The sequence below is a fragment of the Anabrus simplex genome, chromosome 7, assembly GCF_040414725.1.
Source record: "Anabrus simplex isolate iqAnaSimp1 chromosome 7, ASM4041472v1, whole genome shotgun sequence".
Lineage (NCBI taxonomy): Eukaryota > Metazoa > Arthropoda > Insecta > Orthoptera > Tettigoniidae > Anabrus > Anabrus simplex.
Genome location: NC_090271.1, coordinates 50191223 through 50210630, shown reverse-complemented (window position 1 = coordinate 50210630; position 19408 = coordinate 50191223). Strand labels below are relative to the sequence as shown.

The window sequence follows — 19408 nt, the reverse complement described above, 5'->3', positions numbered from 1 at the left end:
ATATGCTTCTATTTCATCATCAGTAAGTGTTATACGGTCCACTGTTGTCAACTATACTAACAGTTACAAGTTCAATGCAGTGAATTCAAGCCGATGAATCAGTACTACCAACTTACCTGCAACAATATTACCACAGGGTACCAAAAAATAGTTCATGAAAACGAATTTCATAGATTGCCAAGTGGGGTGCATTTTGGACCCCAGAAGAAAAATCCTCATCAGAATAGAATATGGTATGAACCGAGTATATTATTACTGCATTCCACAATAATTTGAAGTCGGCTACCAAAAATACTAGCAAAGCAAAGTCATCTCCATACAGGCTATGAAGGCCCCTGGAGAGGTGGAAGGTCAAGGCTTCTACCATCCGTAACCTCGGCACTTGGTGGGGTAGAGTGGTTAGCTCTACGCCAGGCCGCCTTTGCCCCCAGGAATTAACCTAGTACTCATTTTTGGTGTAGGCTGAGTGAACCTCAGGGCCATGTGCACCTCTGGAAGTGGAAATCTACTTTCTTAAATTTTACAACCTCCTGACAGGGAATCGAACTCACGTCCTTCCGGGTGAACCGAGCATGCCTTTACCGCCTCAGCCAGGCAGCCCCTACCAAAAATACTGATGTACAGAAATCATTCTGTTCTTAAATGAAAAACCTACAACCTGTTTTCCAGTCAGTGACCAGGTCAGGGATGTAATGAATGAATCATATACAGGCTCTAAGGCAGCGTGCACACCGAGCGCGCTTCGCATAGTGTGTCGCGTGTAGCATGAAATGCTATGCATAGCGCAAGGCGTGCTTGCTGTTCACACCGAAAACTCTACGCCGCGCTCTCAGCTTAGTTTGGTGCGAGGCGTTTTAGGGTGGTCACAAACTAATGCCGTTATCCAAGTACACTAGAAACAGTTTACTGATAGACAACAGTTACCTAAAATTTAAAATAAAAAGAATCGAAAGTGGGTTCATGAATTTAATGAAGAACGAATTACGGTACTTTCAGAGAATTCCATCGTTTGCACAGAGATGCAAGACTTTATTGCGATAAATTTTATGATTACTTAAGAATGACAAAAAAATACCTTTGACCTTCCAAACCCTGCAACTTAAATATGGCGTCAAGTAGAAGTATTGGGAGAAATTTAATTTTCCGAATTATCTAGGAGCACCGTGCAGCAAACACGTGGAAATTAAATTTCCGGCTAAATCACGCTCTTTATATAATAATTATAAATAGTATTTTGCAATATTGTTACAGTTAGCATACACAATTAATCATCGTAACAAAAGTGGAGTAAATGTGCGACAAATATAATTAATAAACATAAATATTTACTTCCAAGCCCACTACTAGCCTGCAGAGTGATATTCTTCATGTTACCACCCTCCATTGGCAAAATTATAAACCGATATGACAGAGTCTGGGAAATTATATGCACTTGTTCACAAAGTGTCCGGCTACATGGCTAAATGGTTACTGTACTGGCCTTTGGTCACAGAGTCCCGGGTTCGATTCCCGGCAGAGTCGGGAATTGTAATCATAATTAGTAAATTGTATTGGCACAGGGGCTGGGTGTATGTATTTATAATCATTTCATCCTCATCATGATGCAGGTCATCTACGGGTGTCAGTTCAAAAGACCTGCACCTGGCAAGCCGAAATTCTCCTTGGACACTTCCGACACTAAAATCCATACCCAATTACATCCTGTCACAATGTTAAGCCCAGTAAAGTGTGACAGTAGAAGTAATATTACTGTATATGTTTACTGTAGGAATGCGATACAACTGTTGAAGATATTTAAGTCCACTTATTTTGCAAAACAGTTACATTTTTATAGTTTTTGTGTTTTGGGTTCCATATTTCTTCTCTTTGAAACACTGCATGAATAAAGTCTTCTTCCATAGATTCAGAACCAGCTAGGTAACGCTAAGCAATTAACCAACACTGCGCATTGTCTGGCGCTTCGCTTGGCTGTAAGATAGGCGTTCAGCGCAGCAGAGCGCGGGCGGTGTGAACACCTGGATTACGAACAAAGCACTGGTTATGTTTAGCGTGACGCTTAACGTTGAGCAACACGCGACACACTATGTGAAGCGCGCTCGGTGTGCACGCGGCCTTAGTATGATGGGGTTGCCACTCCCAAAGTGATGTATTAATGAATGATAGATGCTATTAAATGAGAATGGAGAGTGTTGCTGAAATGAAAGATGATAGGGAAAACCGGAGTACCCGGAGAAAAACCTGTCCCGCCTCCGCTTTGTCCAGCACAAATCTCACATGGAGGGACCGGGATTTGAACCACGGTATCCAGCAGTGAGAGGACGATGCGCTGCCGTCTGAGCCACGGAGGCTCCTCTGTTGTTAAATATCTTTGAAAAATGTGGCTGGGGGACAAAATATACCCCGCTTGACCCTCCAAGGGTTAATAAACCATTCAAAGATCATCTCTGCCGATTTTAAGAGGAAAGGATGGCATCTGCTTCCTTTGATCTGACAAAAAGAGGCACCATTAGGAGATCCACCACAGAACAAGTATGCTCTTGGACTCTTCAGACGTGGGCTGTGTGTGGAAAAAATTATCACAAAGCCTGGGATATCTAATGTGATTCATGTCTTGGAGGACAACGTACTCAAAGAGCATTTATCAAAAATAGCTGCCAAGATTCTAAATTCCTAATATTTGCAGATGATGTGAAATTCTTTACAAGAATTGATTCACATACTGATTGCCTTAGATTACAAAAAGACTTAAATGAACTTTAAGTTTATTGTTCAAGTAATGGTTTAAGCCTAATCACAAAAAGTGTACATAATCCTTCATTTTTTAAAGAAGAAATGTAACATCTCCTTCGATTATAAATTAAATTCCAAAATTCCTGTGAGTACTGTTGAACAAATAAATGACTTAGGAGTATTACTCACAAATACCTGAACTTCGGTAAACACACTGATCAGATATGTAAAAAAAATCCTTGAAAAGACTTGGCTGCATTACAAGGTATTCCCGAGTTTTTTCCAATTTGTTCACTTTTACATGTAACATTGGTATGTCCATTGTTAGAATACTGCAATCAGATATGAAATCCTAACCATACTGTTTTGATATCTAGGATAGAGTCTGTCCAACATACTTTGTTTTTACATATTTATTCTTACAGAATTTGTATCCCATACAACTGCATAGAATATAAAAAAATTGGAAAACTATCTGGAATTACAATCTCTTCAGGAAAGAAGTGAGAACTTCAAAATTAGTTTCATTTATAAATTACTCCATTCTCATATAAATCGTTCTGAATTATGGAAAAGGTGAACATTTATGTTCCCACTAGGTATAGAGGATTAAATCAGTCTTTTTGTAACAAAGTGGCACAGAACAAACTATGCTTTCCATAGTGCATTGCAAAGAATGATGTGAAATGTGAATAAATTGGATGTATTTGACTGCTCACACTCTCACCTTATGAAAAAAGCTAGAAAATTAAATGTACTAAAATTATAATCATTAGGTAACATAGCCTATTTGTCATATAATACTGTATAAGGAGATAATTTGATATTTATATTACTAACTTCTCCTTTATGACTTATGTAAAAGTTTCTTAGTTACGTATTAGCAACAATGTAACATGGTTTTATGCCATCAATATAAACATTATTATTAAGATCCGAACAAGAATAACCTGTGCTGTGGGGCTATAAGCGGTGCGTCAGCTATAAAACTGAGAACTTCTGCTCTTGCGCTGGTGTACCATATGGCAGAATACTGCTCGACAGCCTGGATTAACAGTACTGGCACCAGGCTCATAAACATTTAACTTAACCAGACAATGAGCTTAGCCATACACCACACTCATCTCTGTGAAGTGGATGTGGATAAAGGACTTGATAACAATAACTGCTGACTCAAACCTTCTTATTCATGAAGACAACCCCACCATTAACAGAAACAGGTTTATATGCCACTGCCCTCCACAATAAACCTGTGGTGTGATCGTCAGTCGCCAGATTAAGTAGTAGTAGTAGTAGTAGTAGTAGTAGTAGTAGTAGTAGTAGTAGTAGTAGTAGTAGTAGTAGTAGTAGTAGTAATAATAATAATAATAATAATAATAAAAATAAAATAATAAGTACATGATTAAGTAACAGCTTATCAATGAACTGCAAACTCATAAATTGGGCTGGTAGGCTTTACTTATGATAATCAAATCAGGTCACTCGTCTATCATCCTATCACTGAATTTTGATTGGCAGCTGCTGGGAAATTAGAGGGTGTCTATGGTAAGTACAAATGAAGGAGAAAAAAAAAAGGATAAAGCAAAGGGAAACCCAATTTTAACATTCAGTTTTAAATATATATTTAAATTAATCAAAATAACAACACAGCGAAAGAACAACAGAGGACACAAGTTCAAAGCATAAATTACAAGTTAACAATCGTGTATTAACAAATTGTTAACAGCTTTTGATGATTACAAATACAGCGTGATCTAACCACAATATAAATACATTAAGATTTCAAAAGGTACTTCTCACCAAAGACCACTATAGTTAAAGAGCAAATTACAATTTTCCCTCAAAAGGGTAGATTAAATGACATACTTTCGTGAATATTTAAAGAAAATGCCGAACCCTATTAACAGGAGAGGAAGGGAGCATGGGCAGATAAAGAACAAGAAGAAGCATCCTGTGCATTAAATTTATTCTGTTTTCCAAGAACAGTCTGAAGAATAATTTGCAATAAACATTGACTGAATAGGCAAAAATTATAACTCACACCTCCTTACATTCAGTTACTCGTTAAAGTTCAAACCTCGTAAACAGTCCATGGCTACTGGAGCAGATAAACACAGCCAGAGAATCCCTGAAGTGTGCAGCCTGAAGGGCTCTGGGAAACAAGTACCATTATAAAGCAAATATATGTCTCTTTGCTCACCCAGTGAAACACAGAGTAAACACCCTGATGGCCGGGAATAAAATCAGATGTGTTATTATACGCAGTGCAGCCCTCCAAACCAGACTGGAGTCAAAAGTGGACTAATTGCCTGGTGGATTTGGTGTTTTCTTTAACGTCGCACTGACACAGATAAGTTTTATGGCGACGATGGGATATGAAAGGTGTAGGAATGGGAAGAAAGTGGCCATGGCCTTAATTAAGGTACAGGCCCAGCATTTGCCTGGTGTGAAAATGGGGGACCACGGAAAACCATCTTCAGGGCTGCCGACAGTGGGGTTCGAACCAACTATCTCCCAATTTCTGGATACTGGCCGCACTTAAGCGACTGCAGCTATCGAGCTCGGTGGCAGGTTTTTATAGTAGATAGTTCAGAAAACACTACCAAAAGATGAGGTCTTTGTTCTAGAATAGTGATGTCAGGGTGACGCAGAGACAGGCTGGCCATTAGTCGTGTAGTAGTGGCGGAAGATAGCTGACGGGAAAGCGATGATACTGGAGAGGAGCACAGGGCATAAATGATGGCAAAGTAGAGTTTTTTTCTTGATCTTACAAGGAGAGGCCAGACCCTGTGTCCAACAGAATTCAACGAGCTTTCAAGTACCTGTTGGGGGACACTCAACAGTAACTCATGTATAAGGGTTTAGGTCAATACGTTTTCGTTTTTGAAAAAATTGAGAATAAATATCATGACACAAGGATCCATTTCCAACCAAGTGGAGGTGATAGAACACTAAAAGGTGAATACATTTTTTTAAACATGTCAAGTCTGCAACCTAATAATTTCCGAAAAACTGATGAATCCCCGATTCCAATGAAATGCTTACCGGTATATACTTGGAGAGTTACAGCACAGGCAACTGGAGCAGTGGTCAAGTGGTCAGTGAACTTGTCTGCGAACCTCAACGATGTGAGTTCGAGTATATTACAAGATATTAGAACCAATAGAATTTTTTCCTTTGTTGAGTATAGTCGTAGCTATATCTTTTGTACAAAATAAATTATTTGAGGGAACGTGAAGATAAAATGCGAATAAAAATATCAGGCAAACTGCAGTGAACTTTATTTTCTACCTCAAATTAACATAGAGTTCTTTCCTGGTGATCAGACAGGAAGAACTCATTTTTACATAGGAGTAAAAAAACTTAAAACTAATTACGCACGCATGTGTACTACAAATTAAGACATTTATATCTAAATTTAACCTAAACATCAATAATATCTATATACAGGTATATACATCTGTGATCCAAAGCATGCATTTCATAGTCTTATTTCAAAGAGTGTCCCCTCGGTTTACGAGTTTCCTTTAAAACTGATGGCATTTCTTTTAGGACATCAGTGCATATAAATTCCAAGTATCTTCAACATCCTATGGCCAATAGTACTGACCATGTTACCTAGTTACGGGCATCTTCAGCCTAATACTAATCTTAGGTCAAGACTTAAATCTATAAACATAGGAACTTAATAGTAAACTTAACTTAATACTAAATACAATGGTCTTATGCTTTTTACATAGTTTACAATATGTACAATACATACAATAAGTACATTAACTTTGCCAGAATTTGTGAACAAATAGAATAATTGTATTCTTGAAAGAGTTTTACTTATTGTATCTTCAATACAGAACAAAATGAGATTACTTACTTGTAGACTTGAGTAATCGTAAAATTACCAGGGCCTCACATTTGAAACTTTATCATCCTAGAGGTGATGAATTATCTTAATTGAAGAGATGTAAACCTCCCGATTTCTCGTCGGTTGCTCCGGGGTGAAATCGGGAGGTTGTGGGTTCGGATACCACTGGTGTCTGGTTGGCCATTTTTGTTCTGTACTTTACATCTCTTCAACACGTACTAAGTGTACGTAACACGACCTAATAGGTTGAAAGTCGGTTTCGATTACTAAAAAATATATTTGTATTGAATAGGTGGACACAATAATTGTATTCTTGAAAGAGTTTTACTCAAGTCTCTTAGTCTTACCGACACCGGGCTAAGAAAATCTACAATTTCCTTAGGTCCTGCCCAACACTGACAAATTTTGGCACTGATTTCATTTACAGCACAACTTGTAGGATATATTTTGACCATTACCAAATCTCCTATTTTAAAAGGTACAGGTTTTCTTCCTTTGTTGAATTTTTTTCAACACGTTGCTGTGCCTTTCTTTTTTTTTTAGATTTTTAACTGCTGTTGCCCATTTTTCCTTCATGCCAAGACGGTGAGATCCTTCTGACAAGTACTCGATGTCCCACTGAAGAAGTAGTGGGTCAGTGATAATCCTGCCAAGGAACAATTCAGCAGGTGTATAGCTTCTTGAACTGAGAATGGAAGATAGGAAAACTTAAAGGGTCCACCTTTTCAATACAAAAAATGTTATAGTTTATTTATAACATGTATTTGCACTTGGAACTAGTTTCGACGCTATTTGGCGTCATCATCAGCCAACATTTTTTGTATTGAAAAGGTGGACCCTTTAAGTTTTCCTATCTTCCATTCCCTGCTTACTCAATAAAATATCAGAGAAAGACTATTGAGGTAACTTCAATAATTATCATATACTAAGCAGAAAACGCCGTGCAGTGGAAACGTAAGAACAGTTTATGCCCAAAAGAAATACAAGTTATCCAATGGATCCGTCCGGATCAGACAGAAATAGTCTGGAGCTGAACCTGAGCCCCGTAAGCCAAAGAAAATAAGCAAATGAGGCAATCAGGTCAATAACATCAACAAGAATTAAAATTAAGTCAATGTTTTTTTAAATCATAGAAATAAAATGAATTTATGACCCTCATAAGAAAAAACATGAATGTCAATTATAATATTAATTGGAGATTACTCACAGCAATATCCTCGAAAACAGTTCTGTAGACCTCTAGCCAAAGCTGAACAACCATACTGGTTTAAATGCATTATGTAATATGTTACATGATATGTTTTACGTTTGTGGTAATTCTGTTTATAAGGTATGTTTGACAGGATTGAACCAAAACCGTGGACCTTTTGCATTTTTACAGACTTAACTCTTAGTCAAAGATAAATATCTCCCCTTTTTTTAAATCTTTTCCACAAAACATGGTAGAACATTATTTTCTTGCTAACAATCCCCCAGGAAATCCCAAGGAACAACAGAATAAAACACATAACTGACATAAAGGTATGACCGAAAGAACAAATAAGCATGCGCAGAACACGGAGAAAATGGAAGTCTTACTAGGATAAATAAGCATGTTGTCATAGTTTCCTGAAGTAAAGAATAATTAATGGAAAATAATAAACAAATCTTAAGAACAAACCAATAAAATGGCGATATGTGCCAGCAATACAGATTAAACTAACTTTCAAATAAAATTGAGGGGATCCAAACAGCGGTATACGTCCCATATAAAACCTCCATCACACACGCACGCTTTTGCAGACCCAAAATTGAAAACCGTGAAAAGAGCAATACCTCGGTGACAACACATCACCTACACTTACCACTACAAGTAAACCAGGATGCCAAACGTTCAATAGCCTGGTCAGAATAAAAGACCACTGTGAAGGGTCTACTATCAGAGGCCTTTTACGAAATCTCACCAACACAAGTTGCCCAAACATCCCCATACAGTACAGACTCTTGTGCTGACATGAAGTGGATACGGCAAACAATTATAACATCAAAATCAAGACCTCTAGGTTCCAGCGATTATATCACTCCCACATATGCATTTCGTACCACGGTCTCAAAACACACACAGGATCCACTCCGCCGCATGGATAGCATAAGGGACGCATGCCACTAATCATTGCTATTATCATTCAAGGGAAGTAAATCACTCGTAAAACAAAACCAAAAGGAATCAGGCTTGAGCCATAAAATTCCATGAAAATATGGAATCAATGCACATCCTGAGAATACTTATGATCAATCGTTTCAAAATAAAAGACTCAGTAGGGTACGAACCACTAATACTAACCTATCGCACAATTAAGAATATCATTACCTCGAGTCTTGCGGATATATGAATAAAATCAATCGCCTGGAGTAGGCAAGAGCTCGGCGTATCGTATTTAAAATGATTGAAGTAGCCTTTATAAGCTAAGAATGCTGTCCCAATTAAAACAGCCTCCATTTTCATTTACAACAAAATACAGAGTGTCAAGTCAAGAAAAACAAAAGGTCAAGGTAAGGCAAGAAAGAAATACATTTCTGATCGATATGTGCGCGGAGTGCCATCTGTCATTAATAGGGCCAAAAAAGAAATAAACAACCATTTCATGAGCCCGATGAAGCCATATTTGGTCAAGATACATCAGCTCAAGGTCAATATGCTCCCATCCTCACAAAAAGAGCTGCAGAGGCCATAACACTGGCTCAGATTTCAGGTAGAAAAAAAAGTGTAATGTAATTTGCATAATATTTTTGTTCACCTTTTTATCTTCACGTTCCGTCAAATATTAATTTATTTTGCACAAGAAATATAGCTGAGACGAGTCTCAAACTCACGTCTTCGAAGCATATATGCATTGCATTGGAATTGGAGATTCATCAGTTTTTCGGAAATTATCAGGTTGCGGACCTAACATGTTCAAGTGAAATGTGTTCGCCTTTAGTGTTCTATCACCTCCACTTGGTCTGAAGTGGATCCTGCACCATGACATTCGACCTTCCCCCCCCCCAAAACGGAAGCGTATTGACTTAAACCCTTATACATGAGTTACTATTGAGTGTACCCGCAACAGGTCCATTGAAGCTCGCTGAAATTGGTTGGACGCAGCATCTGGCCTCTCCTTGTTAGTAGGCGAGCATTACAAACCTCTTAGACTATGAATAATAACGGAGTGAGTGTAACAGACCAATGGTAAAAAATATGAAAGAGCAGTTGCCCTGCATCTCAATCAGGCAACCAGATTTTGAACAACATCCTATGATATGGTCCGTCTTTTATAGAATCTGTGGAAGATGTGCCAACTTTTTGCATAAACGGGGTTTGACACCTTACCCAGCTGTGATTACGATGTTGAATGTCACATTGTGCAACATATCATGAGCATTTCCATGTGACCCGGAAGAGTTTCAGTTGGCGACATACGAACCTATAAAAAATATTTGCTATTTAGATACTTGCCGGTAATCTTTCCAAGTACTGTTATATGGATGTGGACGTACTTAGTTTAGTTGAGTTGTAATTTACAAGTTCATATGTTAAATAATAAATAAATAAGAACCATACCCTTAATATAGAACACATCTACAGGATAAAGACGGCCCTCCACACTCATGATCACTGCCGTATCTTTGCTGGGGTCATTAGTCGAGTTTTGATTGAAGAAATTTTTTATCTGCTCAGCATCAACAGTGGCAGATGACACAACTATTCTCAATCTTTTCTGTTTCTGTAGCATAAAAAAATAAGTATGATGTCAAATTATGACAAAAAAGAACAATGTATAAGAAAATATACAAATAAAAGGCCCAACATAGTCGATACACAAATATATCTGAAAGAAATTTTAAGAATTAAGACATGAAAGGTACATATTTCAGCCTCTTCGAGCCTTCTTTAGGCTTAAAAACAAGGTATGAAGTTAAAAAATATTAATAAACATGAACTCAGGTCTACCTGTTTTGCGAGCATTACCAAAAATTCATCAAGAAAAGAACACATTCCCATCAGACCAATAACAAATGTCAGAAATAGCCCCAACATACAAGGCAGCAAAATTTATACGAATATTTCTGAAAAAGCACTTTAAATTTTAATCTACAACTACGCTTAATAATACGACTGACTTTTGTAATAGGACCAGAGATGTTAAATTAACAAATGATAAAAACAGTTCATAGTTTCGATATTAAGGACATGTACTCTAATATACCCGTTTCTGAAACAACAGAAATTTTACGAGAATTTGACACGCACAGTGAGCTAAATAAAGTGGAAATAGAAGAATTAATTACAATTCTAACTTTTACATTGGATAATAATTATTTTGTTTTTAATAATAACATTTATAAACAAAGTAAGGGCTTGGCTACTATGGGTTCACTGGCATTCGGTATAACGGCAAACATTTATGTGGATTTCTTAGAATCAAGTATAATAAAATACAGGGACTGAGTATGTGATTGAGATACGTCAATGATGTATTTGTTATTATCATTGGGAAAGAATTAAAACCTGGTGAGTGATGCAAGGAGATCCAATATCATTGTTTTATTTGACTGGGGTATTAACGACATACTTAATGACAACACTGAAGAAAAAGTTGTTGAAACTTATGGTTTCAAATTAACTCCTTGGGAAAGAATTAAAACCTGGTGAGTGATGCAAGGAGATCCAATATCATTGTTTTATTTGACTGGGGTATTAACGACATACTTAATGACAACACTGAAGAAAAAGTTGTTGAAACTTATGGTTTCAAATTAACTCCTGATACAGATCCAATAACTGAATTATGTTTCACTATGATATAGCAATTGTTGGAAATGACAAAGAAGCAGCCTCAATCTTGGTCACAAGCACCATCAATATGCTGCAAGAGATAGACCCAGATCAGCAGTGATGATGAAGTTAAATATGTGGGTGCATCCTTCAATAAATAAGATGCTGATATTCAATGAAAACCAAACTTTAGAACATCTAAGAAGTAATTTGGACAAGCCTGCTGCCTCCCATTATCTGGAACCACAACAAAAATTAACTGTTATAAATTAGTTTAATATACCCTTTTCAATCACCATCTGTAGAGAAAATTCCCAAGAAATATTTAATCAAAGCAGACAATTTAATCAAGAGTGCAATGAAGGAAATTCTTCAGCTACCAAGTGACACATCTAACAGTATATTGTACACAGGCAACAAATATAAAGGCTTGTCTATACTTCGTGTGATGTGGGAAGCATATCTCCAATAACTAATTAAACATCGACCACAAACCTAATGTTCATGCTGCCAGAGAGATTATAACATCATCAGTAATCACTGCTCCTCAGAGCTAGAGATAAGTACTGACGACAGATACAAGAGTGTTAAGACAATCCGAGAAATTATATGAGTGAAGCAATTGGAGTAACTACTCACACAAAGTGAGAGGGGTTCCATTATTTGCCTTGGTACCACCTACCAACTCATGGGTGGTGAAATGCAATGAGCTGTCATCCTCAGAATGGAGAGACTTGCTGAAAATGATGGCAATGGTCACCCTAGTGCGCACTCTACTCTACCTGGACATTCTACGAGCACAAGGCACTGCAGTGAGTATGAAACCCTACCCCATGTGCTCAGGAGTTGCCCCCAGGGAGAGTTACTTTGCATTATGTGTCATAACACTGTGAGATCTTTATTAGCAAGCAGTCTCAAAGTGAAAAGCCTTGAGGTTCATGAAGTCCACTGTATAGCAGAAGGTGGAAGTAACTGTCGTAATGATATAACTGCCAACAATCAGAAACAAAACAAAGCAGAAATCATTGACCCTATGATAAGGTTTGAAGACTCTTGTTTTCTAGCCAGATGATATAGATAAAGGAAAACAGGATATACATGAGCCAACAATACCCTACTTCCAGAGAGCCTACAGTGGCAGGAACATACGAGTAAGAGGACTGCTTCTGGGTGCTAGAGGGACCATTCCCAGAAATCTTGTCAAATGGTGGCAATCGTACAGACTGGGCAGAAATATTCAAGACAAAATTGTTACCACGATTATAAAATTCTCAGTGGCAATAATGCAGAACCATTTGTATGGAAAACATAATATTTAATTTCCTCCTGGAAGCATAAAAAAATATTCATATTCTTGAGTCCATTGATATTTTGTTTACGAAACCAACAATTCAGTTATTTTCTTAAAGAACTTGTCAGCAATGCTGTGTCCTTTGGCAAACAAATATTGGTGTCAAAATGAATAAATATATTACAAAAGTATATTATTTGGACATTACAATAACTATAAATGATAACAGACATCAGAAAGAGAAAATAAATTTTGCAGTGCTCACTTATAAAAATAAATCTCATATGAATTATCTAATTTTTTTTAAACATGAATTTAAAATAGCTTGTAGAATTAACAATAATAATAAAAAAATCTTATTTAATTCACACAAAGTTAATAGAGTCGGTCAACATCATAGATCAGGTGTTTATATCATGACCTGTCAGGAATATCAAAAATAGTACATCGGACAATCACAAAGAAGTCTAATATAAACGCATGAATGCAATGAAACACAGAAGATATTCGGCTAAGTGTGAAGATATGCATAGTAACAATCATAGCTATACAAATATAGAAAAGAGCATGAAATTACTGTACACAGTACAGAAAGGGAATTTCATCAATATCTTGGAGAAACTGTTTAACTACTCATCAGAAAAATAAGTAATAGTGTAACCGTACAACAGGGTTACAGATTCCATTCAGTATTTATTATTATTATTATTATTATTATTATTATTATTATTATTATTATTATTATTATTATTATTATTATTATTATTATTATTAACCCGATTCATTAGATTTTATATATTCTGTTTCTCATCATTTAGACTGTAATAATTAGGTATCACATATATTATTGTATTTAATCATAGGTTAAGTGAAATTTATTTGTAATTATTCTGTATTGTAGTAAGTGAGATTTGTTGGTTTCATATTGTAATGCTGTGGCTTGTAACTCTGGCTGGATGAGCTGGCATAGTATTTTGCAATCGAGGCTATGTTTAACTGTGCAAGTAGATTTTCCGGTGACGCATTCAGCTTAGTCATTCTCAAGCCGCTTGGGTACGCTTAGACAACACTTGACTGATGACATCAGTGCGTGGGCACGTGATTGCGACCAAGTGTCAGTATTCGCCAGCTACTGTATGTTGAAGTGGAAGGGATGGACAGTGAGTAGGGAGATGAGTCGTCATCGCGAGGTGATATAAGTTGATGCTATGGTGGGGAGAGGTACTCAGTTCATATCTACTCAGTTCATAGTATTCAGTTCACATTGTGGAGATCATATGTAACAGTCTGATGTATCAAATGGAAGAAGTGGTCTTAGTGTGATGGTCAGAGCTAAGAGTTGTGTTTTCAAGAGGTCTTGTAATAATCGAGATCGACGAGGTCTACAAGTGGTGGTTGTATCCGAGCAGAGACGGGTACTATGCTGATAAAGAAACATCATCTTCTTGTGAGGATGGACTTCACAAGATGTTTCAATAATATTTTCCAATTATTTATAATATATTGAGTGGACGTAATTACACTGGAACTCCCTACACGCGTACATGGTATGTAGGCCAACTCCTTGTTATATAAGAAGATAACAGCAGACGGCTCCCAACTTCAGCTCACAGGTTTTCCCAAGAATTTCAAGTTCAACAGCGGTGTATGCAGACAACAGGTAATTAAAGCATCAGACATGTTATGCATTCATAACATGAAGAAGAGTGTAATCAGCGGCAATATCACATCGCACTTCAAGTTCATGCCAATAGCTTTTTTTGTTTAGATTAAATTTTCCTTTTCTTAGTACCGCAAATCTCACGATATATTTCTTTTGTTAAATTAAAAGACGTCAATGATTGTTCATTGTGACGTAAATTATAGCCATAAACTCAGTTTTATTTTAATTATAATAAGTGATTCCAGTTCCATGTACAATCCTCAATTGTGGAAATGCAACAGTAATTTAATATTGTCCTGATCCATATCCCTGTATATTGCCAGATATGTGAGTTTATCACCTCACGCCTTGAGATAATTGATATAAGAGGTATGCTCTACCGAATTTTGTTGTTTTTCTTAAAAAAGCAACTGGCGCTCAAACAAATGTTATTTATATTGTGTGGAAGATATGAAGGTATAAGAGTAGTGGTTGGAGTAGCCACAATAGTAACTTAAATTTGAATGAAATTTTGGCAGAAGAAAACTTGTTTAAAGTGGCAAACTCATTATGTTTAAGAAAAGAAAACAGAAGATTAAATAATAATGAGTCTTCAAACTTTCTCCCTATCAAGGTTTTGAACACTCTTCCAATCAGAACCAAGATGTTGCAACCCTACTACTTTTCTGTTACCAGCAATACATTGCAAGCCACAGCTTACCTACATTCACAGTCCTGCAGAAGAATGGGTCAACAACTATCATTATTTTAACCCTTGAAGCTGGTATTAAAAGTTGGGCAAGTTTTACCCTAAAGCAGTAATAAATTTTAGGAAAATATCACAATTGTACATGCTGTCACAAACATTGCTGTAACTTCTAAACGACTTGTCTGATTTTGTTCAAAATAAGTGGATAAAGTTTGTATCATGCAGATGTATCTACATACAAAAAGGTGGCATGCAAAGTAAAAAAAATGCCTAAATACCTTCTCGTTGGAATAAAATTTGAATCAACAGGGGTCTATGACCACTCGGGTGAGCATTCACTTATATTACTATCATTATGTACATAGGACGTAATTTCCTACTGTGCATAATCATCATCACTAACACTTTCATTATCACTTGGATTATTCTTATCAATACTTCCACTTAATATGCATTCAAGAGCTGCATTAGATAAATACAGACCATGCAAGGACACCGCCATGTTGTTTAAAACGATCGACATTGATGAAACACATTCTTTTTATGCCAACACAATGCTGCATTACAGTAGAAGATACTCCCCTGCATAGAATGATACCCTGTGCTGCGAGCTGTACTAAAAGTTCACGTTGATAACCAACGGATGGTACGCATATGTGCATCTACAACCTCGCTGGACTAGTCCGCACAGGTATACGTCAACCCGCTCCTGGCTTATGTTTTGTAGGTCCGTACACGTACACCTCAAACCGGCTTGAGTGGTTAATTAGCAAAAACAACATACTAAAGAACAAATGTACAATGTTATATGAGTGAAACCTTTTATTAGCTTAAGGTCTTTGAAGATGTAATAGCTGTATTTCCATTGTTTGTTATTAAGTAATAGTTGAATGTCTAATTAATTTGTCATTGAAATAAAGTCATTTGATTTTGGTAAATACTTTTTTTAATGAAGAAGAGAATGATGTTTTCTTGAAATATGTACAGTACTATTAGAGAATATGTGCCGGGCTGAGTGGCTCAGACGGTTGAGGCACCGGCCTTTTGACCCCAACTTAGCAGGTTTGATCCTGGCTCTGTCTGGTGGTATTTGAAGATGCTCAAATACATCAGCCTCGTGTCAGTATATTTACTGGCTCATAAAAGAACTCCTGCGGGACAAAATTCTGGCACCTCGGCGTCTCAAAAAACTGTAGAGGTAGTTAGTGGGACATTACGCAAATAACATTATTATTATTATTTAGATTTTTTGTATAGTAATGTCAAGGTGGATCATATTATCTCCCGTATTCAGTGCAGTGAGATTGTTAAAGGGTGTGAAGATGTAAAGACACAATAGAAAGTACCAGACAACTATCATCAAGGCTGAAGACAAATGCAATCAAATCTGCCATATCCTAAATGCAAGCTCACAGCTACATGAACCAAATCATGTACCCACCAACAGATTTAATATTATCAATTAATACTGTACAAATTATTCTAAAACACTTACCCTGAGGATTTTCTTAAGGAGGCCCATGATAATGTCAGTGAAGAGAGTTTGTTCATGTACTTCATCCAACATGATCACACAATATTTGCGTAATAAGGGATCAGCCATCATCTCCATCAGTAGAATGCCCTCTGTCATGTACTGTCAATCAATGGAAGAAAAAAAAGTTACAAAAAATATAAAAAGAAGAGCAGCAATCTCATACATACAGCTCTCACTTGGCTGTTATGTGATACTTATGGATTAAGCAGACCATGTTCAATATCCCAGCATACTTAGGAACACACAAATTTCTAGCTGCTCTTTCTTTGTGATATAGCACCCACATCTCTGAGGCTTGAATGTGCTCTCATAAGGGAGTTTACAAAAGTAATTACTGACCCTGAGCTTCCTGTTCATGAAGACAACCCCACCAGCAATAAGAATAGGCTTCAATTGCACTGTCCTCCAATACAAAGCACATAGACCAATGGTAACAAAGGAGTCAGTATAACAGACCGATAGACAAAGGTACGGAGCAGCTCAACCAGGCCACTGTGTTTTCAAGAACATTGAATGATCTGGTCTGTCCTTAACAGAGTACAGACAAACTATGTAAGATATTTGTATAAATCGGAATCCTCTCTCAGATATGATTGTTGTGTTGAACGACAGACTGTTCTGCATATCATCCAGACATGCCCTCTATGAGCATTATCTGGCCACCCAGAGGAGTTTCTGGTGGCGATGGATAAATGAATTAAATATACAATAAAAACAGTTCATTGCAACATCGCTTTTAATAATGTATTGGCTATAATGGCGAAATCTAATGGTCCCATCTAAATCCTATATAAAAACTGTATTTTAAAAATTGCTTAGTATGATATCGCTTATTATGACATATTGTATGAAACTGCACATTTTTATCAAATTTTCAGAGAAATGTATCGACTATAATGTCCAATGCTGATTTTTGTTTGTTATGTGTTTTGGGATTGCTGACAACAATGTAAAGCTTATTTTCAAACTTTTGTTCTCAGTTCCAAAAGTGGCTTTCATAGCCGCAGATCTAAACATCATGGGAATAGAACCAGCTTTTGGATGGTTAGGCTGTAGTTCTGGTTCTATTCCCATGATTTTCAGATCTGCAGCCATGAAAGACATTTTTGGAATTGTATCTCCACGGGGAGTACATGTTTTTGAAAACGGAGAATTCACTTCTCCTTTAGCAGGTTACCAATTCATATTTGCTAAGACAACGGAACCATGCAGTTGGTCTGCCGCTGCTAGGCAGAGTCTCGGAGGGGCATGCCAATCCAAATGACAAGACCAAATGGCACATCTGGGTGAAACTCTGCAAATGCACACGGCCAAGCCATCCAAAAGCTGGTTCTACTCCTGTGATTTTTGTTTTCAGTACATTGTAGATTTCAAATCAGTCTGTCTGTTAAATAGTCAAGGCAAGCATCACTATGAAGATGTTGCAAAAGATAGGGGAAGTGTTTAATACTGAAGAAAAGTCACAAGTAATGTAGCAATTACAAAATGGAGAAACAAATGTCAGCGTCATGAAGGAATTGTGTGTATCACACTCAACAATTTCTACAATTTAGGACAGAGAGAATTTATGAACATCAGAACAGAGAAAAGCAAGACTATGATGATGTGAGGGAAAAGGGCACTGTGAAAATTGGAAGTCAGAGTCTGGAAATTGTGGACAGCTTTAAATACCTAGAAAGTGAATAGCTGGCCATACACGGAAAGATTTTTTCGCAGGCCTCGCCATTGGGGCCAGATCTGATAGGACGCCTGCCAGACGTGATCTTCGGAGACCCAGCCTGCTGCTCGCCATCAACTGTGACACCAAGCCTGTTGTGTTGTGCAGCATAATCTGTCAACAGTCCAGACCCTCCTGTTAATGGAATGATCCCTTTGTTCTCGGCAGGTCAAGCCTCATCCACTGGCCTTTCAAACTAGTTTCAAATCCTTGCCGGTCGGGTCTGCCGTACTCAGAACTGTGCGATGGACATTGAAGCAGACAGTGTCGAGAGGAAAAAAAAAATGCTGTTGAAGCTGTTGGAATGTGCATTCGCTATATGTTAAATCATGCAAACAGAAAAATCGATCGAAGTGGATGAAATCATGGATAAGAGAGCGAGACAGTTTTAGTCACATGAGTCTGATACAACACCTGAGAGAAAATGAACCGGATGATTACAAGAATTATTTGCGAATGGACCACAGCAATTATGATACGCTGTTAGGAAAGCATGTATGGATTTTTCTCATTATTACGTTAAATGTTTGATCTGTCTCAGTCTCATCCTTGGCTTTGACAATATGAAAGTGACTGAGGTATGAGCGATGCTAGTAATACCATTTCTTATGCAGCCAGTCCCTGTTATGAATGGTATGAAACTATAATAGAGTTTGAAGGATGTTCCACCATTCAACACATTGTAAACATCAACACAGAAAGAAAATCATAACCTACGATGGTATGAAAATATCACTCATAGGGTGAGCTGGTGCGTGCATTTCAGTGGGCTTGGCAAACTGATAAGCGAGCAACTTCTGGCTCGGTGAGGAAAGCAACGGGAAACTACATCACTCCTCATTTCCTTAGTATGCTTATTCAGTGATGCGTATGCCATCTATGACAGCTGTTGGCATAGCTGTGGAGAATCAAACCAGCCTTCGGGCTGAATACCAAACATACCTAATGACTTGTTTTGTGTAGCTATTACTGGTGAACAGTCTAGTTGAAAGTGTATTTACTGTAGATATTGTAGCTTCTAAGCTGAAGGAGGAGGAAAGGAGGATACTGAAGAACGCTTGACTGCGACACTGCGACACCTCATTTTTTAATTGTCAGAGACCTGGCCGCCCTTTGTACATTTCA

General features: G+C 37.3%; 1 protein-coding gene across 2 annotated transcripts in view; it reads right to left on the bottom strand.

Annotated features, from left to right (window-relative positions):
- Positions 1–19408, bottom strand: part of LOC136877228 (probable ATP-dependent RNA helicase DHX35) — a 253925-nt gene that overhangs the window by 85769 nt on the left and 148748 nt on the right. For both annotated transcript variants that reach the window (XM_067151082.2, XM_067151083.2), the window contains exons 5-6: positions 16525–16665; positions 10173–10335 (exon numbers count right to left, since the gene is read on the bottom strand). In XM_067151082.2, the coding sequence (XP_067007183.1) occupies positions 10173–10335; positions 16525–16665 (304 nt within the window). The remainder of the gene's footprint in view (positions 1–10172; positions 10336–16524; positions 16666–19408) is intronic.